Source organism: Bos taurus, chromosome 10 (genome assembly GCF_002263795.3).
Source record: "Bos taurus isolate L1 Dominette 01449 registration number 42190680 breed Hereford chromosome 10, ARS-UCD2.0, whole genome shotgun sequence".
NCBI lineage: Eukaryota > Metazoa > Chordata > Mammalia > Artiodactyla > Bovidae > Bos > Bos taurus.
This window is the reverse complement of record NC_037337.1, coordinates 16,261,285-16,289,095: the sequence shown is the minus strand read 5'-3', so window position 1 is coordinate 16,289,095 and position 27,811 is coordinate 16,261,285. Positions and strand designations below refer to the sequence as shown.

General features: G+C 45.9%; 2 protein-coding genes and 1 long non-coding RNA gene across 14 annotated transcripts in view; 1 reads left to right on the top strand and 2 right to left on the bottom strand.

The window, feature by feature from the left end:
- KIF23 (kinesin family member 23) overlaps positions 1-20,590 on the bottom strand; it is a 73,467-nt gene extending 52,877 nt beyond the window's left edge. For 6 of the 8 annotated variants that reach the window (XM_024997504.2, XM_015473035.3, XM_024997505.2 and 3 more), the window contains exon 1: positions 1,222-12,942. In XM_024997504.2, the coding sequence (XP_024853272.1) occupies positions 1,222-1,412 (191 nt within the window). In that variant the 5' untranslated portion in view covers positions 1,413-12,942. Of the gene's footprint in view, positions 1-1,221; positions 12,943-20,502 lie in introns of those variants that run through there. The other 2 variants (XM_005211329.5, NM_001098038.1) reach the window with 2 other exon arrangements.
- On the top strand, positions 1,305-18,890 carry LOC132346334 (uncharacterized). The gene is made up of 3 exons (XR_009496132.1): positions 1,305-1,391; positions 12,752-12,985; positions 18,698-18,890. It is a non-coding gene; the product is annotated as an uncharacterized lncRNA (long non-coding RNA).
- PAQR5 (progestin and adipoQ receptor family member 5) overlaps positions 18,404-27,811 on the bottom strand; it is a 98,705-nt gene continuing 89,297 nt past the window's right edge. For 3 of the 5 annotated variants that reach the window (XM_059890773.1, XM_024997926.2, XM_059890774.1), the window contains 2 exons: positions 25,545-25,686; positions 21,956-22,209 (listed from right to left, as the gene is read on the bottom strand). In XM_059890773.1, coding sequence (XP_059746756.1) covers positions 21,968-22,209; positions 25,545-25,686 — 384 coding nt within the window. In that variant the 3' untranslated portion in view covers positions 21,956-21,967. Of the gene's footprint in view, positions 22,210-25,544; positions 25,687-27,811 lie in introns of all 5 variants that reach the window. The other 2 variants (XM_002690486.6, XM_005211425.5) reach the window with 1 other exon arrangement.

The following is a 27,811-nucleotide window of genomic DNA, read 5'->3' as shown; positions in this document are numbered from 1 at the left end:
TCTCTAGTATGACACTCCCCCTTCCCCCGCATTTATCTATAGACGAGATAAACATCTAACACTAAGTGAAATTACTGGCTTGGACTATACAGGTTGTTAAAATACTTTCTCAGCACTTTCCCAATGAAACAAAACAAATTCGTGTTTTAAGTGCAAAATATTAGGGTAGGTTTACTTAACTCAATATTTTTTCCCCCCAAAGATAAAAATTTTGACTTTAGCCTCTTAAGAAAACAAGCTGGTTTTTTTTTTTTTTTTTTTTTTGCAAACCACTAGCTTGGCACCCCACTCCAGTACTCTTGCCTGGAAAATCCCGTGGATGGGAAGAGCCTGGTAAGCTGCAGTCTATGGGGTCGCTAAGAGTCTGACACGACTTCACTTTCACTTTTCACTTTCATGCATTGGAGAAGAAAATGGCAACCCACTCCAGTGTTCTTGCCTGGAGAATCCCAGGGACGGGGGAACCTGGTGGGCTGCCGTCTATGGGGTCGCACAGAGTCGGACACGACTGAAGCGACTTAGCAGTAGCAGCAGCAGCTACATCATGATGATGATTATAAAGTTAACCTTCTCTGCACAAGTATTTCGTCACCGAGTAGCGGTCAAGGAATTAGGCTGCGGCGCAAATGTCACCAACTTCGTGAGGAATGTGGGCGTTTGTGGCCGGAGGCGGGGTTGTCTGAGACCAAAGAACAGAGCAAAAGGAACTGGCCTACACCCGAGGGTCGCGGCCCCGAAGCTACCGAATTGGACTAGGAAAGGCAGGCAGTGCGCCCGGATGCCAAGGGCTCTTCAGCGGATGAAACCACCTAACCAACCCCAAACCCAGGACACAACACCAGGCCCACCCGTGAGACGACCCCCGACCCTCACTAATTGGGCAAAATGCAACCCGCGGTTGCGGGCGGCCAGGGAAGGAAAGGGGAATTAGAGAAAGGATTGGAGGCGGCGGTCCCGGCCCAAATCTCCCGCCCCTCCCAACGTGGGGCCGGGCCTTCGCGGCCGAGTGTAGCCAGGGCGGGGACCCAGACGCCCGACTCCGCGAGGCAGAGAGCTAGACGGGGTGGACGAGGACGGGTCTTCACGCCCGTCTCCCCCTGGGCAGTCCTGGTGGGGGGCTTGGTGGTCCCGAGCGGCACAGGGCTTGGAGCCCGCGGCGCGGCCGGGGGCCTGCCGCGGCGGAGGGAGACGCCGGCCCCAGTTTCGTGGCCCAGTACTCACGCTGGCTTCATGGTAGTAAGCTCCGAACTGCCCAGACGCGCGCGCGGGGATGCCGGACTCGGTCGGGGGTTGACGAGAACGGCGGGCCTCAGGGACCGGCCACAGGGACCGCGACTCGGCGGCTCAAGCGCGGCGCTTGAGGAATCTGGGAAACGCCGCTGAGGAGCCAGGTGAGCTCGCGCCCGGCGCATTTCAAACGGGCCAATCAGCGCCCGCCCACGGAAAGGGGCGTGGCCTCAGAAAAGGCGCCTGCTCAGTAGGATGTTGTGCTCGTCTCCTAGGCGACCGACGCAAACAGTGCACCGGCAGCCTGGTGTCTGGGCTCTAGGGCTGGAGTGGGAAGCTAGGATCAGATATTAGGAAATAAACCCCATCCGTATTCTCTGAGGACACTGAGAGTTTCTTTTCCCATATCCCAGTAAGTCCAATGGAAGGGCAAGTCCAGGATTGATTCAGAGATCAGCAGTGTCGTTCCGACCCAGGAGTGTCCAGTCCTTGGTCTGTACCCTATGCAGAGACAGACTCACTTTCTGGCTCCCAGATCATCACATCACCTTGGCTTTCTTTCTCTCTCTCCTTTGTCCTTCCAGGAATCTCCCTCTCTGGTTTCTCTAGCTCTTCCCGAACCACTCTATTCTAAGATGCACTGATTCTCACTTCGACCTTTGCCCCTAAACCAGTGACTATCAAATACGCACTTACATCTTTGCTCTCATGGAACTGTAGTCCCATTCTCCTCAACTTTCTACAGGAACAGACACCAGTAAGAATAGACATAATATCCTCAACCCATAATATCCCACATAAAGATGGTTCCTGTCTTTGCTGTTACATAGTTACAGTGAATAAACTTGGAAATTCATCATTTTACAGAGAAGTACTGTGTTAAAGAGTATACTTGTCTTACATAATGTTTCACAGATATTGCTAAATTGTCCTCCATAAAGGTCCAAATGCACAATCCCACAAGGCATGTATGAGAGGACCTGTTTTTCCACATTTCTCAGACAGCAAAGTGTTACCCAAATTTTATGTGGATGTTGAGCTAATAGATGAAAAAAAAATCACAAATTTAAATTGTCTTTTATGGTAAATGAGATTGGGTGTCTGTGCCTGTGTTCAACAGCCATTTGTATTTCCTTCTCTAAGAATCGTGTTCATATCCTTTGCCTCCTTGTTCTGTTGGGTTGTTAGTTTTTTGTTGATTTGTAAAAGTGCTTCATATATTAAGGAAATTAGTCCTCATCCAAAATATGAGTTCAAATTTTTTATAGTTCATAATTTTGCTTATGTTGCTTTGTGACAGCTTAGGGAAAACTCAGCAGTGGCCACAGGACTGGAAAAGGTCAGTTTTCATTCCAATCCCAAAGAAAGGCAATGCCAAAGAATGCTCAAACTACCGCACAATTACACCCATCTCACATACTAGTAAAGTAATGCTCAAAATTCTCCAAGCCAGGCTTCAGCAATATGTGAACCGTAAACTTCCTGATGTTCAAGCTGGTTTTCGAAAAGGCAGAGGAACCAGAGATCAAATTGCCAACATCCGCTGGATCATGGAAAAAGCAAGAGAGTTCCAGAAAAACATCTATTTCTGCTTTCTTGACTATGCCAAAGCCTTTGACGGTGTGGATCACAATAAACTATGGAAAATTCTTCAAGAGATGGGAATACGAGACCACCTGACCTGCCTCTTGAGAAATCTGTATGCAGGTCAGGAAGCAACAGTTAGAACTGGACATGGAACAACAGACTGGTTCCAAATAGGAAAAGGAGTACGTCAAGGCTGTATATTGTCACCCTGCTTATTTAATTTATATGCAGAGAAACGCTGCATATAATCATCATGAGAAACACTGGACTGGAAGAAGCACAAGCTGGAATCAAGATTGCCGGGAGAAATATCAATAACCTCAGATATGCAGATGACACCACCCTTATGGCAGAAAGTGAAGAAGAACTAAAAAGCCTCTTGATGAAAGTGAAAGTGGAGAGTGAAAAAGTTGGCTTAAAACTCAACATTCAGAAAATGAAGATCATGGCATCCGGTCCCATCACTTCATGGGAAATAGATGGGGAAACAGTGGAAACAGTGTCAGACTTTTTTTGAGGGGGCTCCAAAATCACTGCAGATGGTGACTGCAGCCATGAAATTAAAAGACGCTTGCTCCTTGGAAGGAAAGTTATGACCAACCTAGATAGCATATTCAAAAGCAGAGACATTACTTTGCCAACAAAGGTCCGTATAGTCAAGGCTATGGTTTTTTCTGTGGTCATGTATGGATGTGAGAGTTGGACTGTGAAGAAGGCTGAGCGCCAAAGAATTGATGCTTTTGAACTGTGGTGTTGGAGAAGACTCTTGAGAGTCCCTTGGACTGCAAGGAGATCCAACCAGTCCATTCTGAAGGACATCAGCCCTGGGATTTCTTTGGAAGGAATGATGCTGAAGCTGAAACTCCAGTACTTTGGCCACCTCATGGGAAGAGTTGACTCATTGGAAAAGACTCTGATGCTGGGGGGATTGGGGGCAGTAGGAGAAGCAGACGACAGAGGATGAGATGGCTGGATGGCATCACTGACTTGATGGACGTGAGTCTGAGTGAACTCCAGGAGTTGGTGATGGACAGGGAGGCCTGGCATGCTGCGGTTCATGGGGTGGCAAAGAGTCAGACACGACTGAGCGACTGAACTGAACTGAACTAAGGGAAAATTTTAAGGTAGGCATATTTATCAGCCTTCTCTTTTGTGGCTTATGTTTTGTGTCACACCAGAAAAAAGTCTTTTGTACTCTAACATTAAAGCAATGTTTTTCATCTTATATTTTGCCTATTGCTTTTTTATGTTTAAGTCTTTGAACCATTGAACTTTGTTGTCAAGTGTGAGGTTGAGAAGTAAGAAGTGAAGTCGCTCAGTCGTGTCCAACTATTTGCAACTCCACAGACTGTAACCTATCAGGCTCCTCCATCCATGGGATTTTCCAGGCAAGAATACTGGAGTGGGTTGCCATTTCCTTCTCCAGGGGATCTTCCCAACCCAGGGATCGAATCTGGGTCTCCTGCACTGCAGGTAGACTCTACCGTCTGAATCACCAGGGAAGCCTGGTGTGAGGTTGGGATCTTCGTTATTTAGGAATTGGCCTGGGCTGCTGGCCAATTACCTCTTAATTACATTGTAGCCTGGCTTTGGCCTCAGTCTTTCCGTTGGAATTTTTCTCACCAAGATCAATGTTTCATTGATGCCAAAACTATTTGACCCTTACCTTACTTGACCTCTTAATGGATTAAAAAATATTTCCTCTCTTCTCATGTCTTTGTTTTTACTCCTAGTTTTCTAGCCCCTCTTTCCCAGCCTCATTTGTGAGTTCTTTTTTCTGCCTTAAATACTGTGGCTTAAGGTTTTCACCTGGTGTTCACTAGCTGTGCCCTCTCTGTAGGCACTCCCAGCCATTCCTGTGGCCTCACATACCACTCATATTTGCTCCTCTGAGTTCCAGAGCCATATGTCCAACAGTCTGCTGAATTCACTTGGGTGCCTCACAGGCACCTCACATTGAACACCATCCTAATCTTTTCTCCTGAACCTGTTCTCCCTCAAGCATCACCATCTATCCACCCACCCAAGTGCAAGGTACCACCTTTGACTTTTGCCTCTCCTTCTATTCCAACAATCAGTCACCAAATCTTGAAATTTCTATCAACTAAATAGCTTTTAAAACCCTCCTCTCCATCCCCTCGACCACTACCATCTCTTGTCTGGATGACTGAAACAGTATCCTAACAGGCTTCCCTGCTGCCATCTTTCAAACTTGGTTCCATTTTGCAGCCAGCTCACCACTAATCACAGATCTGATCATGGCATTTCCCTATTTGTAATACTACAGTAGTTCCCACTGCTGGACACCCTCAACAGGCCAGGCCCTGGGGTTCTTCCTCTCCAAGCTCATCACCTATCATTTCCCCTTGCTTCCCTCCAGCCATGATGCCTGAATACACTGGGCTCACACAGCTTTCCCTCTGCTGTCAAGCTCTCCTCCCTCCCTTCCTCTGACAATGCCTCCTTACCCTCAGTTCTCAGCAGATCTTCTGCCCACGACCCTGCTCTGGATGCTGAATCCCTGCTCTCTATCCATAGTCCTCTGCACACTACCTCCAAGTCATTCCCTCTGATTTGCTTCAGAGCTCGCATTCCAATTTGTGATTGCTACTCCCTCAGTGGTAAAGAATCCACCTGCAATTGCAAGAGATGCAGGTTCAATCCCTGGGTGGGGAAGATCCCCCGGAGGAGGAAATGGCAACCCACTCCAGTATCCTTGCCTGGAGAATCCCATGGACAGAGGAGCCTGGGGGACTGCAGTCCATAGGGTCGCAAAGAGACACAACTGAGCAACTACACCACCACCACCAGCTTATCCCCACATCCTGACTAGATGACACAATCATGTCCCCCATGCCCAGCAATGAAGATGCTCCATATGTGTTTGAAGGAATGAATGAGCCCATCCTTTCACAGAACATCCCATGGAAGACCCAATTATAATTTAAAACCCCTAGCTTTTCTTCTGGAGGAGGAAATGGCAACCCACTCCAGTGTTCTTGCCTGGAGAATCCCAGGGATGGGGGAGCCTGGTGGGCTGCCATCTGTGGGGTCGCACAGAGTCGGACACGACTGAAGCGACTTAGCAGCAGTAGCAGCAGCTTTTCTTCAGGCCAGTTTCTTCTTTCTCACTCATTTATATTCTTATCAAATTCATTGACAATGCTTTAATGCCAATTCATTATATTATTTTTCTGTTCAAAAATGGTCAGGCACTCCCCATAGCTGGTTAAAAATTTGCATTTCCCCCTAGAATTAGAGCGCCAAGCAGGGGCGGAGTTAGGGACAGGCAGATAGAAGGAGGCTAGAGGCTAGAACTGGGAGGCTTTTTTAAAGATCAGGTTTGAGCTTCCCTCAGAAGAAATGGAGTAGCCATCATGGTCAACAAAAGAGTCTGAAATGCAGTACTTGGATGCAATCTCAAAAATGACAGAATGATCTCTGTTCATTTCCAAGGCAAACCATTCAATATCACAATAATCCAAGTCTATGCCCCAACCAGTAACGCTAAAGAAGCTGAAGTTGAACAGTTCTGTGAAGACCTACAAGACCTTCTAGAACTAACACCCAAAAAAGATGTCCTTTTCATTATAGGGGACTGGAATGCAAAAGTAGGAAGCCAAGAAACACCTGGAGTAACAGGTAAATTTGGCCTTGGAATACGGAATGAAGCAGGGCAAAGACTAATAGAGTTTTGCCAAGAAAATGCACTGGTCATAGCAAACATCCTCTTGTGTCCTACACATGGACATCACCAGATGGTCAACACCGAAATCAGATTGATTATATTCTTTGCAGCCAAAGATGGAGAAGCTCTATACAGTCAACAAAAACAAGACCAGGAGCTGACTGTGGCTCAGATCATGAACTCCTTATTGCCAAATTCAGACTTAAATTGAAGAAAGTAGGGAAAACCACTAGACCATTCAGGTATGACCTAAATCAAATCCCTTATGATTATACAGTGGAAGTGAGAAATAGATTTAGGGGCCTAGATCTGATAGATAGAGTGCCTGATGAACTATGGACTGAGGTTCTTGACATTGTACAGGAGACAGGGATCAAGACCATCCCCATGGAAAAAAAATGCAAAAAAGCAAAATGGCTGTCTGGGGAGGCCTTACAAATAGCTGTGAAAATAAGAGAAGTGAAAAGCAAAGGAGAAAAGGAAAGATATAAGCATCTGAATGCAGAGTTCCAAAGAATAGCAAGAAGAGATAAGAAAGCCTTCCTCAGCGATCAATGCAAAGAAATACAGGAAAACAACAGAATGGGAAAGACTACAGATCTCTTCAAGAAAACGAGAGATACCAAGGGAACATTTCATGCAAAGATGGGCTCGATAAAGGACAGAAATGGTATGGACTAACAGAAGCAGAAGATATTAAGAAGAGGTGGCAAGAGTACATAGAAGAACTGTACAAAAAAGATCTTCATGACCCAGATAATCATGATGGTGTGATCACTGACCTAGAGCCAGACATCCTGGAATGTGAAGTCAAGTGGGCCTTAGAAAGCATCACTATGAACAAAGCTAATGGAGGTGATGGAGATCAAGTTGAGCTATTTCAAATCCTAAAAGATGATGCTGTGAAAGTGCTGCACTCAATATGCCAGCAAATTTGGACAACTCAGCAGTGGCCACAGGACTGGAAAAGGTCAGTTTTCATTCCAATCCCAAAGAAAGGCAATGCCAAAGAATGCTCAAACTACCGCACAATTACACTCATCTCACACGCTAGTAAAAGTAATGCTCAAAATTCTCCAAGCCAGGCTTCTGCAATACGTGAACTGTGAACTTCCAGATGTTCAAGCTGGTTTTCGAAAAGGCAGAGGAACCAGAGATCAAATTGCCAACATCCACTGGATCATGGAAAAAGCAAGAGAGTTCCAGAAAACCATCTATTTCTGCTTTCTTGACTATGCCAAAGCCTTTGACTGTGTGGATCACAATAAACTATGGAAAATTCTTCAAGAGATGGGAATACGAGACCACCTGACCTGCCTCTTGAGAAATCTGTATGCAGGTCAGGAAGCAACAGTTAGAACTGGACATGGAACAACAGACTGGATCCAAATAGGAAAAGGAGTACGTCAAGGCTGTATATTGTCACCCTGCTTATTTAACTTATATGCAGAGTACATCATGAGAAACGCTGGGCTGGAAGAAGCACAAGCTGGAATCAAGATTGCCAGGAGAAATATCAATAACCTCAGATATGCAGATGACACCACCCTTATGGCAGAAAGTGAAGAGGAACTAAAAAGCCTCTTGATGAAGGTGAAAGTGGAGAGTGAAAAAGTTGGCTTAAAGCTCAACATTCAGAAAACTAAGATCATGGCATCTGGTCCCGTCACTTCATGGGAAATAGATGGGGAAACAGTGGAAACAGTGTCAGACTTTTTTTGAGGGGGCTCCAAAATCACTGCAGATGGTGACTGCAGCCATGAAATTAAAAGACGCTTGCTCCTTGGAAGGAAAGTTATGACCAACCTAGATAGCATATTGAAAAGCAGAGACATTACTTTGCCAACAAAGGTCCATATGGTCAAGGCTATGGTTTTTCCTGTGGTCATGTATGGATGTGAGAGTTGGACTGTGAAGAAGGCTGAGTGCCGAAGGATTGATGCTTTTGAACTGTGGTATTGGAGAAGACTCTTGAGAGTCCCTTGGACTGCAAGGAGATCCAACCAGTCCATTCTGAAGGAGATCAGCCCTGGGTGTTCTTTGGAAGGAATGATGCTGAAGCTGAAACTCCAGTACTTTGGCCACCTCATGCAAAGAGCTGACTCTTTGGAAAAGACTCTGATGCTGGGATGGATTGGGGGCAGTAGGAGAAGGGGACGACAGAGGATGAGATGGATGGATGGCATCACTAACTCGATGGATGTGAGTCTGGGTGAACTCCGGGAGTTGGTGATGGACAGGGAGGCCTGGCATGCTGCGGTTCATGGGGTCGCAAAGAGTCAGACACGACTGAGCGACTGAACTGAACTGAACAGTGGCTCAGTGGTAAAGAATCCTCCTGGCATTGCAGGAGACATGGTTTTGATCCCCAATCTGGGAAGATCCCACATGCTGCAGAGCAACTAAGCCCTTGCAACAACTATTGAGTGTGTGCTTTAGAGCTTGGGAACTGTAACTACTGAGCCCACGTGCTGCTACTACGGAAGCCCACACGTCCTGGAGGCTGTGCTCACCAACAAGAGAAGCCACTACAAGGAGAAGCCCATGCACCACAACTAGAGATAGCCCAAGCATGGCAACGAAGAGCCAGCACAGTCAAAAATAAAGATAAATAAATAAAAATGTAGAAGATCAGGTTTATTGCAGTATACTTTCCCTATAATAAAAGTCACCTTTTTATTTGTACCATCTAAATATTTGACAAACATACACCATCCTCTAATGACTGGCACAGTCCAATGTATAATATTCCCATCACACCAAAAATTCCTTGTGCTGCCCCTTTGCAGTCACCTTTCCCTATGCTCAGCCCTTGGCAACCACTTTTCTGATTTCTTTCCTTAGATCTGTCTTTTCCTGAATGTCTCTTCTTTAACTCAGCATAACCTTTTTGAGATTCATCCATGTGTTGCATCTATCACGAATATTTTCCCTTTTTATTGCTGATGAGTATTCCATTGTATGACAATCTACCCATTCACTGACTGATGAACATTTAAGCTGTTTTCACTTTTTGAAACTGGCATAATTATTTGTGTAAAGTTATTTATGTAGACATAGATATTTTCACTTCTCTTGGGTGGGATTGCTGGTCCACTTGATAGGAAACTGCCAAACCGGACTGGGAGGGTTTTATGTAAATCACTGAAAAGGGGTTGATACTATAGACATTTGAAACCATAATTAATCCAAGCTCCTAGCTAAACAAGTCCAGCTGTGGGAACCTACTAACCAGTTGCTGCTGCTGCTGCTGCTGCTGCTGCTGCTAAGTCGCTTCAGTTGTGTCCAACCCTGTGCGACCCCATAGACAGCAGCCTACCAGGCTCCCCTGTCCCTGGGATTCTCCAGGCAACAACACTGGAGTGGGTTGCCATTTCCTTCTCCAATGCATGAAAGTGAAAAGTGAAAGTGAAGTCACTCAGTCGTGTCCGACTCTTAGTGACCCCATGGACGGCAGGCTCCTCTGTCCATGGGATTTTCCAGGCAAGAGTACTGGAGTGGGGTGCCATTGCCTTCTCCGTACTAACCAGTAAGCACCAGAAAATACCAAAGCCTGGAGTGTTTGATGAAAGGTGGTAAGGTGGAGACCAGGTCCCCTGAGCACCCAACACACAGCACACCCAAGGGTTCAGTGGCCTTGGCAACATAATCTCACATTCCCAGGCCATCTGTAAAATGAATGAGTGGGATGTTAATGTCTTACCTACTCAAAAAACAATAAAATCAACAAACTTGGGGGAAGGTGTAACATTGATACAAAAAACACAGATGATCTGAGCAGAACCACATTTCAAATGAATAACATACTCACACAGAAAGGGAGCTATCACTTACCCAAGTTGGACTATTTAGACTACAGTATATGCCCTCAGGCTCAAGGCAAAAAGAACTTGAAACACTGAATTCTAATTAGTTGGCCTTTTTGAAGATGTGGATTAGCAGTTCTGAAACATTAAATACATCGCAGATAAAGGGAGCCAAGTTTCTCACTGTTAGAGAGTAATATAAACACCAAAAGGGAGCAAGTGAAAAGTACCTAGGAATTCTTTTTACTATTTGGCAACATGTTTCTTAAGTATGAAATTATGTCCAAAAGAGGGAGGGATAGTTGGACTATATCAGTGCTTCTTAAACTCTCTTATAGTATTAAAAATCACTGGAGTTTTTGATAAAAACTTCAAAACTCCAGAACCATGCTCACATCCAGCATGCACTCTGGGTCTTCCGCATCTGTGCATCTGGGCTCTGGAAATGTGCATTTTACATCATCAAACATATTTTTTTAAGGCTGGGTTAAATTATCTTTGAGGTTAGTGGTTCCATACTCTGGAGGAGGCAAAATGTAAAGCGAGATTTAGAAACCTGTTTCTTGACATGGAGAGAATGAGTGTGACAACTATTTGTTGAAGAACATTTAGTATAGAGTTAAAGAATTTGTACAAATACCAAGGGGCCATTGAAAAGTCCCTTCGGCAATCTCCCAGGAGGAATGTTGAGGAGAAATTTCAGAATTCAAGTCAAATCTTGCCAATGTCTTCTGGGGTTATCTCAGGAATGAATGGCCTGATTTCTATTCTGCCAAAAAGACAAACACCTTCTGGCCTTAGGGCCTTTGCACTTATAGCTCTCTGGACTTGAAATCCTTTCCCCCACCTGCTGCCAAAGTCAGCATCTTATAACCCATCAAAGAAGTGAAGTGTTAGTCACTAAGTCATGTCCTACTCTTGCCATCCCATGGACTGTAGCCCGCCAGGCTGCTCTGACCATGGCTTTCACAGGCAGGAACACTGGAGGGGGTTGCCATTCCCTTCTCCAGGGGATCTTCCTGACCAGGGATCAAACTCTGGTCTCCTGCATTGCAGATAGATTCTATACCATCTGAGCTACCAGGTAAGGCCTTAGTCCATTAAACTCAGTTCAGTTGCTCAGTCTTCAGTCCAACTCTTTGCAATCCCATGGACTGCAACATGCCAGGCCTCCATGTCATCACCAACTCTTGGACCTTGCTCAAACTCATGTGCATTGAGTTGGTGATGCCATCCAACCATCCTGTCCTCTGTCATCTCCGTCTCCTCCTGCCTTCAATCTTTCCCAGCATCAGGGTCTTTTCCAATAAGTCAATTCTTCCCATCAAGTGGCCAAAGTATTGAAGCCTCAGCTTCAGCATCCAGTCCTTCCAGTGAGTATTCAGGACAGATTTCCTTTAGGATTGACTGGTTTGATCTCCTTGCAGTCCAAGGGACTCCCAAGAGTCTTCTCCAATACCACAGTTCAAAAGCATCAATCCTTCAGTGTTCAGCTTTCTTTGAGATCCAACTCTCACATCCATATATGACTATTGAAAAAACCATAGCTTTGGCTATATGGACCTATGTCAGCAAAGTTATTTTTAATATGCTGTCTAGGTTTGTCACAGCTTTTCTTCCAAGGGGCAGGCACCTTTTAATTTCATGGCTGCAACGCCATCTGCAGTGAATTTAGAGCCCAAGAAAATAAAGTCTGTCACTGTTTCCATTGTTTCACCATCTACTTGCCGTGAGGTGATGGGACCGGATGCCATGATCTTAGTTTTTTGACTGTTGAGTTTTAAGCCAGCTTTTTCACTCTCCTCTTTCACTTTCATCAAGAGGCTCTTTAGTTCCTCTTTGCTTTCTGCCATAAGGGGTTCTCACCTGCATAGCTGAGGTTATTGATATTTCTCCCTGCAATCTTGATTCCAGCTTGTGCTTCATCCAGTCTGGCATTCACATGATGTACTCAGCATATAAGTTAAATAAGCAAGGTGACAATATACAGCCTTGACATACTCCTTTCCCAATTTGGAACCAGTCCAGTGTTAGGACTTCCAGGACTTCCCTGTAGCTCAGACAGTAAAGAATCTGCCTGCAACACAGAAGTTGGAGAAGGAACAGGCAACCCACTCCAGTGTTCTTGCCTGGAGAATCCCAGGAACAGGGGAGCCTGGTGGGCTGCCATCTATGGGGCCGCACAGAGTCAGAGACGACTGAAGCGACTTAGCAGCAGCAACACAGAAGACCTGGGTTCAATCCCTGGGTTGGAAAGATCCTCTGGAGAAGGAAATGGTGACCCACTCCAGTATTCTTGCCTGGAGAATCCCAGGGACAGAGGAGCCGTGTGGTCTACAGTCTATGGGGTTGCAAAGAGTCAGACACAACTGAGCAACTAACACCGGTGTTCCATGTCCGGTTCTAACTGTTGCTTCTTTTTTTTTTTCTGGCGGCGCGGGAGATGGCGCTCCGGGCCTCCTTGGAGATGTTGACACCGTCCGGGAACGCCTCCTTGATGATTCTGGTGATGACGGCATTGGGCAGGTTTAAGTCCTCGGGGCTCTCCGCCATGGTCGCGGCCAGGGACCGTGCCTGCGACCTCCGCTTCTGGCCGCCACGGCGTCCGGACTTCCCGCGTCGCCACGGTCTGCTAACTGTTGCTTCTTGACCTGCATACAGATTTCTCAGTAGGCAGGTAAGGTGGTCTGCTATTCCCAACTCTTGAAGAATTTTCCACAGTGTTTTGTGACCCACATAGTCAAAGGCTTTAGCACAGTCAACGAAGCAGATGTTTTTCTGGAATTCTCTTGCTTTTTCTATGATCCAACGGATGTTGGCAATTTGATCTCTGGTTCCCCTGCCTTTTCTAAATCCAGCATGAACATCTGGAAGTTCTCAGTTCACAGACTGTTGAAGCCTAGCTTGGAAATCTTTGAGAATTACTTTGCTAGCATGTGAGACAACTGTAACTGTGCAGTAGCTTGGACATTCTTTGGCATTGCCTTTCTTTGGGATTGGAATTAAAGCTGACCGTTTCCAGTTCCGTGGCCACTGCTTAGTTTTCCAAATTTGCTGGCATACTGAGTGCAGCACTTTCACAGCATGATCTTTTAGGATTTGAAATAGCTCAGCTGGAATTACATCACCGCCACTAGCTTTGTTCCTAGTGATGCTTCAAAAGGCCCACTTGACTTCACACTCCAGGATGTGTGGTTCTAGGTGAGTGATCCTGGTTATCTGGGTCATTAAGATCTTTTTTGTATAGTTCTTCTGTGTATTCTTGCCACCTTTTCTTAATATCTTGTGCTTCTGCGCTTTGCTGGAGCAGCCGTGAAGAGAGACCCCACATTGAAAGTAAGAGAAACCCAAGTAAGAGGGAGGCACTGAGAGATGGCATCAGAGGGCAGACAGATGGAAACCAAATCACAGACCACAGGCCAATCTGATCACCGGACCACAGCCTGGTCTAACTCAATGAAACCAAGCCATGCCGTGTGGGGCCACCCAAGACAGACAGGTCATGCTAGAGAGGTCTGACAGAATGTGGTCCACTGGAGAAGGGAATGGCAAACCACTTCAGTATTCTTGCCTTGAGAACCACATGAACAGTATGAAAAGGCAAAAAGAGAGGACACTGAAAGATGAACTCCCCAAGTCGGTAGGTGCCCAATATGCTACTGGAGATGAGTGGAGAAGTAACTCCAGAAAGACGGAAGGGATGGAACCAAAGCAAAAACAACATCCAGCTGTGGATGGGACTGGTGATAGAAGCAGGGTCCAAGGCTGTAAAGAGCAATATTGCATAGGAACCTGGAATGTCAGGTCCATGAATCAAGGCAAATTGGAAGTGGTCAAACAGGAGATGACAAGAGTGAACATCAACATTCTAGGAATCAGCGAACTAAGATGGACTGAAATGGGTGAATTTAACTCAGATGACCATTATATCTACTACTGTGGGCAGGAATCCCTTAGAAGAAATGGAGTAGCCATCATGGTCAATGAAAGAGTCCAAAATGCAGTACTTGGATGCAATCTCAAAAGTGACAGAATGATCTCTGTTCGTTTCCAAGGCAAACCATTCAATATCACGGTAATCCAAGTCTATGCCCCAACCAGTAACACTGACGAAGCTGAAGTTGAACAGTTCTGTGAAGACCTACAAGACCTTCTAGAACTAACACCCAAAAAAGATGTCCTTTTCATTATAGGGGACTGGAATGCAAAAGTAGGAAGTCAAGAAACACCTGGAGTAACAGGTAAATTTGGCCTTGGATTACAGAATGAAGCAGGGCAAAGGCTAATAGAGTTGTGCCAAGAGAACGCACTGGTTATAGCAAACACCCTCTTCCAACTACACAAGAGAAGACTCTACACATGGACATCACCAGATGGTCAACATTGAAATAAGATTGATTATATTCTTTGCAGCCAAAGATGGAGAAGCTCTATACAGTCAGCCAAAGCAAGACTGGGAGCTGATTGTGGTTCAGATCATGAACTCCTTATTGCCAAATTCAGACTGAAATTGAAGTGGAGAAAACCACTAGACCATTCAGGTATGACCTAAATCAAATCCCTTATGACTATACAGTGGAAGTGAGAAATAGATTTAAGGGATTAGATCTGATAGACAGAGTGCCTGATGAACTATGGATGGAGGTTCTTGACATTGTACAGGAGCCAGAAATCAAGACCATCCCCAAGAAAAAGAAATACAAAAAAGCAAAATGGCGGTCTGAGGAGGCCTTACCAATAGCTGTGAAAATAAGCGAAGCAAAAAGCAAAGGAGAAAAGGAAAGATATAAGCATCTGAATGCAGAGTTCCAAAGAATAGCAAGGAGAGATAACAAAGCCTTCCTCAGGGATCAATGCAAAGAAATAGAGGAAAACAATAGAATGGGAAAGACTAGAGATCTCTTCAAGAAAATTAGAGACACCAAGGGAACATTTCATGCAAAGATGGGCTCGATAAAGGACAGAAATGGTATGGACCTAACAGAAGCAGAAGATATTAAGAAGAGGTGGCAAGAATACACAGAAGAACTGTACAAAAAAGATCTTCATGACCCAGATAATCACGATGGTGTGATCACTGACCTACAGCCAGACATCCTGGAATGTGAAGTCAAGTGGGCCTTAGGAAGCATCACTATGAACAAAGCTAGTGGAGGTGATGGGATACCAGTTGAGCTGTTTCGAATCCTGAAAAATGACGCTGTGAAAGTGCTGTACTCAATATGCCAGCAAATTTGGACAACGCAGCAGTGGCCACAGGACTGGAAAAGGTCAGTTTTCATTCCAATCCCAAAGAAAGGCAGTGCCAAAGAATGGTCAAACTATTGCACAATTGCACTCATCTCAAACGCTAGTAAAAGTAATGCTTAAAATTCTCCAATCCAGGCTTCAGCAATACGTGAACCATGAACTTCCTGATGTTCAAGCTGGTTTTCGAAAAGGCAGAGGAACCAGAGATCAAATTGCCAACATCTGCTGGATCATGGAAAAAGCAAGAGAGTTCCAGAAAAACATCTATTTCTGCTTTATTGACTATGCCAAAGCCTTTGACTGTGTGGATCACAATCAACTTTGTGAAAGAGAAAATTCTGAAAGAGATGGGAATACCAGACTACCTAACCTGCCTCTTGAGAAATCTGTACGCAGGTCAGGAAGCAACAGTTAGAACTGGACATGAAACAACAGACTGGTTCCAAACAGGAAAAGGAGTATGTCAAGGCTGTATATTGTCACCCTGCTTATTTAATTTATATGCAGAGGACATCATGAGAAACGCTGGGCTGGAAGAAGCACATGCTGAAATCAAGGTTGCCGGGAGAAATATCAATAACCTCAGATATGCAGATAACACCACCCTTATGGCAGAAAGTGAAGAAGAACGAAAGAGCATCTTGATGAAAGTGAAAGAGGAGAGTGAAAAAGTTGGCTTAAAGCTCAACATTCAGAAAATGAAGATCATGGCATCCTGTCCCATCACTTCATGGCAAATAGATGGGGTAACAGGGGAAACAGTGGCTGACTTTATTTTTGGGGGCTCCAAAATCACTGCAGATAGTGATTGCAGCCATGAAATTAAAAGACGCTTACTCCTTGGAAGGAAAGTTATGACCAACCTAGATAGCATATTGAAAAGCAGAGACATTACTTTGCCAACAAAGGTCCATCTAGTCAAGGCTATGGTTTTTCCAGTAGTCATGTATGGATGTGAGAGTTGGACTATAAAGAAAGCTGAGCACTGAAGAATTGATGCTTTTGAACTGTGGTGTTGAAGAAGACTCTTGAGAGTCCCTTGGACTGCAAGGAGATCCAACCAGTCCATCCTAAAGGAGATCAGTCCTGGGTATTCATTGGAAGGACTGATCTTGAAGCTGAACCTCCAATACTTTGGCCACCTGATATGAAGAGCTGATTCATTTGAAAAGACCCTGATGTTGGGAAAGATTGAAGGCAGGAGGAGAAGGGGATGACAGAGGATGAGATGGCTGGATGGCATCACCGACTCGATGGATATGGATTTGGGTGAACTCAGGTAGTTGGTTATAGACAGGCAGGCCTGACCTGCCACAGTTCATGGGGTCGCAAAGAGTTGGACACAACTGAGTGACTGAACTGAACTGTGGTTCTATTAGGTCCATACTGTTTCTATACTTTATTGTGCCCATCTTTGCATGAAATATTCCTTTAGTATCTCCAATTTTCTCAAAGAGATCGCTAGTCTTTCACATTCTATTGTTTTCTCTATTTCTTTGATCATTTAGGAAGCCTTTCATATCTCTCTTTGGTATTCTTTGGAACTCTGCATTAGATGGATATATCTTTCCCTTTCTCCTTTACCTTTCATTTCTCTTTTCTCAGCGATTTGTAAGGGTTCCTCAAACAACCATTGTGCCTGTTTGCGTTTCTTCTTCTTGAGGACGGTTTCACCGCCTCCTCTACAGTGTTAGGAACCTCCATCCATAGTTCTTCAGGTACTCTATCAGATCTAATCCCTTGAATCTATTTGTCTCTTACACCATATAATCGGAAAGGATTTGATTTAGGTCATACCTGAATGGTCTAGTGCTCCATTAAGTTTCTCCTCAAATGTAGGGTTATCAGAGTGGCTATCCAATCTCAGCTGCCTCACCCCACCCCTTCCTATTCCCTCACCAGGCTTCTTTTTTTTTTTTTGGCCACACCAAGTGGGAGCAGGATCTTAGTTCCCTGGACCAGGGATCAAACTCCTGCAGTGGAAGTTCAGTTCAGTCACTCAGTCGTGTCCAACTCTTTGCGACCCCATGAACTGCAGCACGCCAGGCCTCCCTGTCTATCACCAACTCCTGGAGTCTACCCAAACTCATGTCCATTGAGTCAGTGATGCCATCCAACCATCTCATCCTCTGTCGTCCCTTTCTCCTCCTGCCCTCAATCTTTCCCAGCATCGGGGTCTTTTCAAATGAGTCAATTCTTCGCATGAGGTGGCCAAAGTATTGGAGTTTCAGCTTCAATATCAGTATTTCCAATGAACACCCAGGACTGATTTTTAGGATGGGCTGGTTGGATCTCCTTGCAGTTCAAGGGACTCTCAAGTGGAAGCATGGAGTCTAAATCATTGGACCACCAGGGAAGTCCCCAGGCTTATTTTCCTGATGTGCTGTGCTTAGTCACTCAGTCGACTCTTCGCAACCCCATGGACTGTATCCCCACAGGCTTCTCTGTACATGGGGATTCACAGGCAACAATATTGGAGTGGGTTGCCATGTCCTCCTCCAGGGATCTTCCCAACCCAGGGATCGAACCCAGGTCTCCCACACTGGATGTGGATTCTTTACCATCTAAGCCACCAGCACTTACCATTATCTGAATTTATCTGTATCTCCTGTCCTACTGGCTGACCAGTGTATCTTTTCCATGAGGGAAGGACAGTTTGGGTTTTCTTCACTTCTATATTCCCAACTCTTAGGACAGTGTTTGTTTTATATATACCTGGCAGTAAATAAACATTCAGTGAATGATTTCACAATCTATACATATACAGGAATCTATTTTTCATGATGAGTGAACATGTTTTCGGCATAGTAGGTGAAACATAACTAAGTCAAAGGAGAAACAGGACTTTACTATAATAAATAAATTTTATTTTTCCTACCATAATTTAAGAAAACCAGACATTAGCATAAGCTGGAAGAACATCTCTGAGTCTGGAAATAGGTCTCTGCCTTTTCATTCATAATGGATTGTCGACTGGAAAATCAGAGGCTGGCATTCAACAACATGTTACAAAATGCTGATATACAGGGTTAAGAGCCGTTTCATATATAAAGGGTACCATGGCCAAGCCAAATTCAGGACAAAGCAGATGGGAATGAAAGGTTTCTCTGATGAACCTGACAAAAGCATTCTTTTCCAGAACAGCATCCTGCCTTCCTCAGAATATCTCCTGGGAACTCAGTGCCTTCTCCAAAAAACACTTTGCGAAAGATTGCTGCAGACCAAATATCTAAATCACTTGTATTCAAAAGCCTTCTAAACATCCCACTTCTAATTCTAATCACCAAGGACCTGTTCTTGTCTTTTTAAAAAATATACTTTATTTATTTTGGGCTGCGTTGCGTCTTTGTTGCTGCGTGCGGGCTACCCTCCGGTCGTAATGCGCAGGCTTCTCACAGCACTGGCTTCTCTTACTGTGGAGAAAGGGCCCCAGGGCACTCAGGCTCAGCAGTCCAGTAGTTACTACTCCTGGGCTCTTAGAGCTCAGGCTCAGCAGTTGTGGTGCACAGGCTTAATTGTCTGAGGCATGTGGGATCTTCCTGGACCAGAGATCACACTGTGTCCCCTACTTTGGCAGTGGATTGTCAACCACTGGACCACCAGGGAAGTCTGACAAATTCATGTCTTTAGGAAAGAAGGAGCGTTCCTCTCCAAAGACTGCACAAGAAAAATTAAACTCTCCATTTGTGACTGAAGGAAGAGGCAAGTGACCAAATGGCCTCATCCAAGCATACCTGAGTTTTATCACAATGAAAATGATCAGTAAATTCTAGAGTAGTGTTTCTTGAGCCCAGGGAGGGGGAAGAGGTACATCCCTTCAGGAGTGTGCCCTCTCCCCTTGCCCCTTAGGAGACAGGGCCTTGGTGAGCAATCGCTACCAGGGGGAATATGGTATATCTCCAAAGTGTACTGAGATGTTAAAAAAAAAAAAAAAAATTGAGAACTGCTACCTTAAAAGACAAGGCTTCCCAAGTGGCTCAGTGGTAAAGAACCCGCCTGCCAATGCAGGAGCCACATAAGACCTGGGTTCGTTCCTGGGTTGGGAAGATCCCCTGGAGAAGGAAATGGCAACCCACTCCAGTATTCTTGCCTGGAAAATTTCATGGAGAGGAGCCTGGTGGGCCATAGTCCGTGGGGTTGCAGAGTCGGACACAGCTGAGCACACACACACATTAAAAGACATCCTCCCAGTGAGGTTTTCACCTGACCCACTGCCAGTCTTTTTAATTTCTGGAATGGCTTAGCAAAACTATATTTACATTAGACTTCATAATACTTAATGAAAATGAATATATTTGAACACATTCTCATTCATCATTATAAGTTTCCAAATCAGCGTACTGCAAACTGTTATAAAATTTAATTGTAACACTGTCCAAAAGTATACAATGGGACTAAGTTTACCAAATGTATAAAAACATTATGAACACTTGGCCTTATTTTGTTGATTTAACATTTCATTTTCATCATTAAGCAATGCTGAAAAAGCAATGTAACCAAAGACTAAATGTTCTAAAAGTCCTTCAGATTAGTCACCTGTGATCTTTCAACTACTTCTGAGCTAAACGAAGAACCTTATGTTACTTTCTATAAACAAGAGAATTAAGAAGCCTTCATGCCTTTGGCATTACTAAAATGGAGTACTTAAAGTTAGTACCTCTGTCCACCATAAAACTGAAGTTACAGTAAGATGAAATGGAAGCCCAGAACCCCTGCTGGAGTACAATTCCAGTAATAGTGTCAACCTCTTGCCAAAAAAACAAATTCTGTCGTGCAGCTTGCAATTAATGTACCAAAAATTTACCAGCCTATATAATTTTATCAGTCTACCTTCCCCAGAGGAAGTAAACAGACAATAAAACTAATGAAATCATATTTGTTGACCACTCATATCTGATATAAATTGCTACTTGTCTTCAGAGTATTAGCTGATGAGCTACTTACAAGGTCATTCAAACGTCTGGGCCAGTTAACCATAGAGGCAGTGTTCTAAGAAACTGGGGTGTTCCTGAGTCAGCAGAAGAGGCTCCTGCATTGCGATGGATGGTCCCTTAAGTCGTCAGCAAGTGCATGTCAGGGAGAGATGGGCCTCAGCATTTCTGTACTCTATGAAAACACCACGAAATACTGAACTTTTAATGAGTAATGCAACAGGTGAGAAAATACTCAGTGTTTCAGTACTCCACAGAGTGGAAAGCAGAGGACACAGCCTTAGGTGGTGAGCTGCTGAAAGTTAGACCAATCAAAACACAGCTGATGGGCCCTGGGCATTCAGGAATTCGTGACACCGGCATTTCTGCAGGTTTGGCCCATGGCCCTCCTGACAATCACCTGGGGAACTTGTCCCAGTACAGACCTTCTGCAGGAAACCAACATTTTAAACTGGTAAAGCAGCGTCTCCTGATTCGCCTGGGGAATCTACATTTATCACAAGCTCACCAAGCGTTTCCATTCCTTTGGCAAAGTCTGTAGTATCCTCTGCACGTGAACGTTAAATTCTGCAGCACATATGAAATGCTGAAGCAACATTAAATGTAACCTCCCCAAACATTGTGATGTCATTGGTTAAAGGGTGATGGATGAGTACAACCAATTGGGATTAATTCAGTTAGTGCCCTCTGGGTAACACACTTCACCTGTGCTGCATAATACTTCACAGCATCAAGCTGGCAACAAGAAAACAGAGCAAAACAGAGCATATGACACCCCAGCCACAGGCTGTGAACTTTTAACAAAATCCAAGTCCATAATGGCATGGGAACCTTGCATGGTGAAGCAGAATGGACTTGCGGGGAAAGAGGGAGCTCTTTCATTTCCTTCACTAGGTGGGGAAAGGAAGAAGGTCCCTCCCCAAACCAGGTTTCTTCATTCTGGAATGCTTTCCCAGTCCCCACAGCTCCCGAAGACTCAGTTTCCCTTTTCTCAGGTTCCCCGACTGACCTTCCTAGCTCATCCTCCTCCACTGTGGTAGGAGAGGCTTTGCTACATGAAACTCATCAGATGAAGCGTGTTCCATTTTCCAAGAGTAATACTTCAAGGGTAGTAAGGCTTAATCCAACTATTTAATAGTAAAGCTACAAGGGTGGTACGCCTAATCCAGCTGTTTAAATAGAATTGGAGAACATACTTTAAATAAATTAAAAGCTAAATGAAATAATGATTTGCATGAATGAGGACTGACTTGAACCCATGTCCCCCTTTTAAAATCGTACTTACAGAATCCAATGCACATCTAGAGAAGTGTCCCCAGTTAAATACCTTATGGACCTGAACCCGCTCAAAAATGCCAAGATATCAAGCATTCTAAATATTTTAGGCCACTGCAAACTGGGACCATGCCATTGGCTTATGGTAGTTAGAATGTCGTAGCTTAATGCTGACATTTGGTACGAAAAGCTTATGGTATGAATCAGGTTTCCTTTTTATGTAATTCCGGCTCGGGAATCCTATACAGAGCAGCTGAGAAATAAACTATGTTGCTGAGGCTGAAGATGAGGCATAGAAGTATGGCTCCGGCTATCTGGGCGAACACCAGGGGCCTGCAGTGGGTCAGCAGCCATTCCTTCCTCAGAGTCTTGTCCAGAAGGATGGCTTCCATCTGCATGTGTGTGGCCAGGATCACACACACGTGAAACAGCTGGTGGCTGTGACCTAAAGCAAACACACAAAAGGCCACCAAAATCAGCAATAAAAAGGGAATGGACTACTGATAACATCCTATGGCTTGTGTGCTAAAAACACTGTGGAGTAAAAGAAGCTAGATGCAAGATACCCACTGTCCAGAAAAGGCAAATCCCTGAGACAGGGAGCTGGGATTAATAGTACGTGGGCAGGAAGGATCTTACTGGGGTGATGAAAATGTTCTAAAACTCATATATGGTGATAGTTATACAATGTGGTAAATTTGCTAAAATAAAAAAAAAAAAGATTGAATTGTGCACTTGAAATCAGGGTATTATGTTATATATAACGTGTGTGTGTGTGTGTGTGTGTGTGTGTGTGTGTGTTCAGCCGCTCAGTTGTGTCTGACTCCTTGCGACCCCACAGACTGCAGTCTGCCAGGCTCCTCTGTCCATGGAATTTTCCAGGCAAGAATAATGGAGTGGGTTTCCGTGCCTTCCTCCAGGGGATCGTCCCAACTCAGGGATGAAACCCGTGACTCCTGTGTCTCCCGCATTGGCAGGTGGATTCTTTACCACTAGCGCCACCGGGGAAGCCCATGTGTGATACATACTTTAAAGTTTTTATTTTTAAAATATCATATGAGAAAAATAAAAAGGCCATCAGAGAAAACCAAATCCATTTTTAAAACAGCTTATCCACCAGTCCCGCCTTTCACATGAGAAAGTTCTACTAAAGTTTACCTCTCGAGAGCTGTCACCAGTCAGTTCTGATCCTGACTTCAATACCAAAGGGGAAGCCAGCCAGACTTTCTGCTGACCACTTGTGAGATGCTCCTCCCCCTACTGCTGGTTAGTCCCAGACACAATGAGGGGCTCCTTCTCTCTGATAACTCACAGGACCCTGGTCAGCATGTATGCATCCCCAGAGGGTGGGAGCCCAGTGGAGGGTGGCTGCAGTGTGCAGGGAGGTACTGACTTGGTAGTTGGTGAGAAAAGGAGTCCATTGCCCAGGGCTGGGGATTGCCTGGGGGGACAGAAACCAGGAGTAAGATAAGAAGCCTGCATGTTTCATGGGCTGATTGTATCTCCCCCTCCCAAATTCACATGTTGAAAGTCTTAAATCCCAGTACCTGAGAATGTGACCATATTTGGAGATAAGGTTTTTTAAAAGACAATTAAGTTAAAACGAGGTCACTAGCGAGGGACCCGCTCTGGTATCTTTATAAGAAGAGGAGATTAGGATGTACACATACACAGAGGAGAGATCATGTGAAAAGAAATGGAGATGGCCCCTGGCAAGCCAAGGAGAGAGGACTTGGAAGAAACCAACCCTGCCATCCCCTTGATCTTGGGCTTCTAACCTCTGGATTTTGAGAAAATAAACTTTTGTATCAGCCATGCAGCCTGTGGTTCTTTGTTATGGCAGCACTAGCAGACTAATACAAGAGTTAAATAAGGACCCTCCTTCAGTTAAAAAAAAAAAAAAAAGAATTCAGTGTTGTACCCCCAAGATTTATCCTATAGCAAGTATTCAATAAATGTGTCCACAGAAGGGACCAGACTGGCCATCTGCCCTAATGAGCCAGAGCCAAGTTGTGAATGAAGATGCAGGAAAGTTGAATGAGTGATCAATGACTTCCTTAGGGCAAGGAGCTGCCAGCACCCCAGCCTGCATCCCCCAGGGAGATACTGTGCCTGGAGGGGCCGCCCCTGCCTCACTCAAGACATACTACTGGGCTGTGTACAATTTCCAAATCTGTGTGTTTTGCGGCAGAAGTGGTTCCTTATCCAGCTGAGAACCGTACTCTCCAAGGACATAGGGCCAAGCAGTAGGAAGTGACCAGCTGCGCCCACCAACTGAGGCACAAACCTGTCTCCATTAGGGCAGGAGACAAACAGATGGAAGAGTCAAGAGCATTGGACGGATGTGAAATGTGCCTGCAGGAAAAGTCAACAATCCCGTCTGGAAGGAAGAGGGAGGAGCTTCTGTGGGCACTGGGGAGGAAGCTCAAAATCTGGCTGACTGTTATTTAAGGACAGAGATCTTTCCAAAGCCCTTGTTTAAGATGGTGTCATTATCTGCCATCTCTGCCATGTCCCCCCACTGGAGTGTCTTTCTGCTCTAGGCCTAAAGGGACAGGATAGAGGTGAGTAAATAAAATGTTATTAAGAAGCCAGAGTTGGCAAAATAAGGCCCAGTGTCTCTTTATGTTTTTCCTGCTGACCCCAGACTTTGTACACGATCAGCTCTATTTCCTCTGGCTGGGCTGGGGCTAGGGAGGTGGACATGCTGGGCAGGCTCCTTGGGCAGGTTCCAATCCCCTGGCCCTCTCATCTCCCTCCTTTTTTGAAATCTGCCCTCTAACCATTTTGCTCATGTGATCCCTTCTGGCAGAGGAGAAGGAATAAAGGAGATGAAACTCTTGTCAAGGCAAAATGTGGCCACGTTTCTTGGGTAGAAGATGGAAACTCATGGACAAAATGGGCCTGGGGAGAACCGAGGTTCCTGCTCGCCACCCGGGGATGAGGACCTAGATCTCCATGGTGGCTTATCTGAGGAGCTCCCATCCCAGGACCCCTTAGCCTCACCAGAAGTGGCCAAGGCTCCCTCCTCCAGCCAGTCCCAGAGCCAGGGTGGAGGAGACACGTTGCACAGCGCTACCCACGTCCCTCGACAGAGGGGAAGGAACTCTGCCAGCAGGTATAAACCCCTGTAGCTCTGACGCCTCCTCTTCACCACATGGCCTCTCTGGCTTGAGCACGTTCAGGCTCACCTGGAGAAGCACTCAGCTTCTGAGAGAGTGCTGGGCGCACCCCAGCAGGATGTCTTGGGGGTGGGGGCTGAGATCCACATGCTCCCAGCTGAGGCTGAGACTACTCGTCCAGACTGGGAACTGCTGAGTCTGGGAACCACTGCTCTACCATGATTCCTGGCACCATCACACCCACCTGAATGAGACCCTCTTTCCTCTCCTTGGCACTGCCCGCCCCTCACCGGCTGGTACCCTCAGAGCCTTCTGTACCCTGTCTTTCCTCTTCCTCTTTACAGCTGCCTTCCATGGTCACTTAATAATGGGATTTCACGTTCGAGGTAATAATGGGACTCTCCTGTCCCCACACCCTCCAGAAATGCTTTAGAATCCTAGACCCACCTTCTCTGCATCCTCCACCACCCTCCCTGAGCATCCACGGTCTGTGCACATCCTGACGTCTGTCACCTGACAGTTTCACTCACCTTGGCCTGGGCCTGGACAACTTCCTGGGGATTTGCTTCCCGCCCTGCCCCTGCCTCCCCTTGGCAACTACAGCACTGCTGTCAGGGATGGAAGTGCCCCCTGGGCAGCAGGGTCACCACGCGCTCACCGATGTAGTCGAAGCGTCCAGGGGCCAGGCGCTCCGGCAGATGCGCAGAGTAGAAGAAAGAGGCCAGGAGGGTCATGGCCACGTGCTTCTGGTGGTACACGGTGGCTTCGTTCTCCGCGCTCTCCCAGGGGAGCAGGAATACCTGCAGGTATTGAAAGAAACGCCAAGCCTTAACGTGGATAGCCTACAGGGACCTACTGTATAGCACAGGGGACTCTGCTCAACATGCTGCAAAAACCGAAACGGGAAAAGAGCTTGAAAAGGAATAGATACCTGTTTATGTATCCCTGAATCACTTTACTGTACGCCTGAAACTAACACAACACTGTAAATCAACTAAACTCCAGCGCAAAATGAAAAGCTTAAAGACAGAAAGAAACATCAGGGCTCGAGAGGAGGTCTGTAGACCTCCCCACGCACATGAGTGGACTCTGTGCGCCAAGGCCGTTCCCTCCCGGTGTCTGTGCTTGGAAAGGGACCTCACAGGGCCTGTGTGGGCAGGCTTCCTTTTCTGAGTGTGAGTAACTGAGACCTAACGTAACTGTATTTTAACCCCCTACATGCTCATGAGAGCCTTTGGGTTATTTAGTTACAAAAAAAAAAAAAAAACGAAGAAAGGAAGGAAGGGAAGGAAAACAACAGAAGTGAAGAGAAAAGGAAAGGGGAAAAAAAAGTCCTGCTAATATATCACTACTCTGCCCCACCCCCACCCCTGGGGCTAAAATGTAAGTAAAAAAAAAAAAAAAATGGCCCATTCACACTTGAACTCACTTTTAACCAGCACATCCCTTGAACTGATGCTCTTAATTAAGGCTTTAAGGCCTAGGAATTCCTGGAAGGCCTTCTGAGTCATTAAAAACTATTAATTACGGACATTATCCTGGTTTGGAGTTTGGTACGGTTTTTGTACAATCGTTAAAAATAGCGGCAGCCACCACCTCTGAGGGCACCAGGCCAGGCCTCCTGTGTGCATCACTTCATCAGAGCCTCAACAATGACCACACGGCAGACTCCATTTCTCCCATTTTGCAGATGAGAGTACTGGGCTGGAAGGTGACTTGCCAACCACTAATTAGTAGAGAAGTCAGGCTGATTTGCAGAGCCTGAGTGCTCAGCCACAGCACCGTACAGGCTAAGATCCCTCCTCCCCCTCTGCCCGGAGTCTGACGCAGCTGAGTGCCAGGAGCGTCCAGCACTCATCCTGACAAGAAGCGATGCTGTTTGCAGGGGTGGCCTGCGGGGCTGGCTTGTTCTCTCTGCGCTGGTTTCCTGGGTGTGGTCTGTGTCCTCCAGGGAGGATTCAACGGAGTGGGCTGCATCCCCCCTTCTGGTCTCCCCAGACCCACACGGACTGAGCACGGGGCACAGGCTCAGTGTCTCAGCTGGTGGAGCCAGCCTGACCCCTCTCCTTCAGCCCTGGGCGCTGCCATCTCGGCCTCATGCACCAGACTTTTACGCTGCCTCCACCCTCGGGGCCTGGGACTGGAACTGCTGGGCCCATCAGGTCTGTTCATTTGATGACTCCTCCTCTACCTCCCTGTGAAGGAGGGGATATCAGCCTCATTTAAAGATAAGGAAACTGAGGCTCAGAGAGGTTTTGTTCACTGCCTAATGTCACACAGCCAGTGAGTAGTGGGACTGGGATTTGAACGTACGGCCATCTGAGAGTGCGTGAATTTTCCCTCTTCTTATCTTCCCTCCTATACCCTCTTCCTTTGTGTTCACCATCTAATTCCCATCTATCCTTTAAGACCTTCAGTTATACGCTTTCCTTCCCTACTACGTCTATGTTAATTGATGATAATATATAATAATGCGTTTATGGGACTCTCACCACCAGCTAGCACTGTACACATTATCTCATGTAATCCTCTCCATAGCCTGACACAAGGAGGTGTTATTACCAGGCCTTTCCAGATGAGGGAAGTCGAGACACAGAGATGGTAGAAAACCTGCCCGAAGTCTTGCAGTGAGTGAATATTAGAGATTTGCCTCCAGAGCCCACTCTCCTGCTCACTCTACTAAACCCCAGGCTGCCTCTCCTGCCCAGCCCTCCGAGACTGCTCCTGAGCCTCCGGGTAGCACTGGCCACTGATGCATCTCCTGGCGCCACCTACCTAGTGCCCGTGGTAGGTGCTGGCTGCCTATGCCCATCAGGGCCTCTGTCCGTGCCACCTGATTGGTCTGTGAGTGCCAATAAGGGAGCACGTGGGGCTCTGTGCCCATGTGTTCTCCTGTGACCAGGACAGCGTCTGACCCCCAGAGCG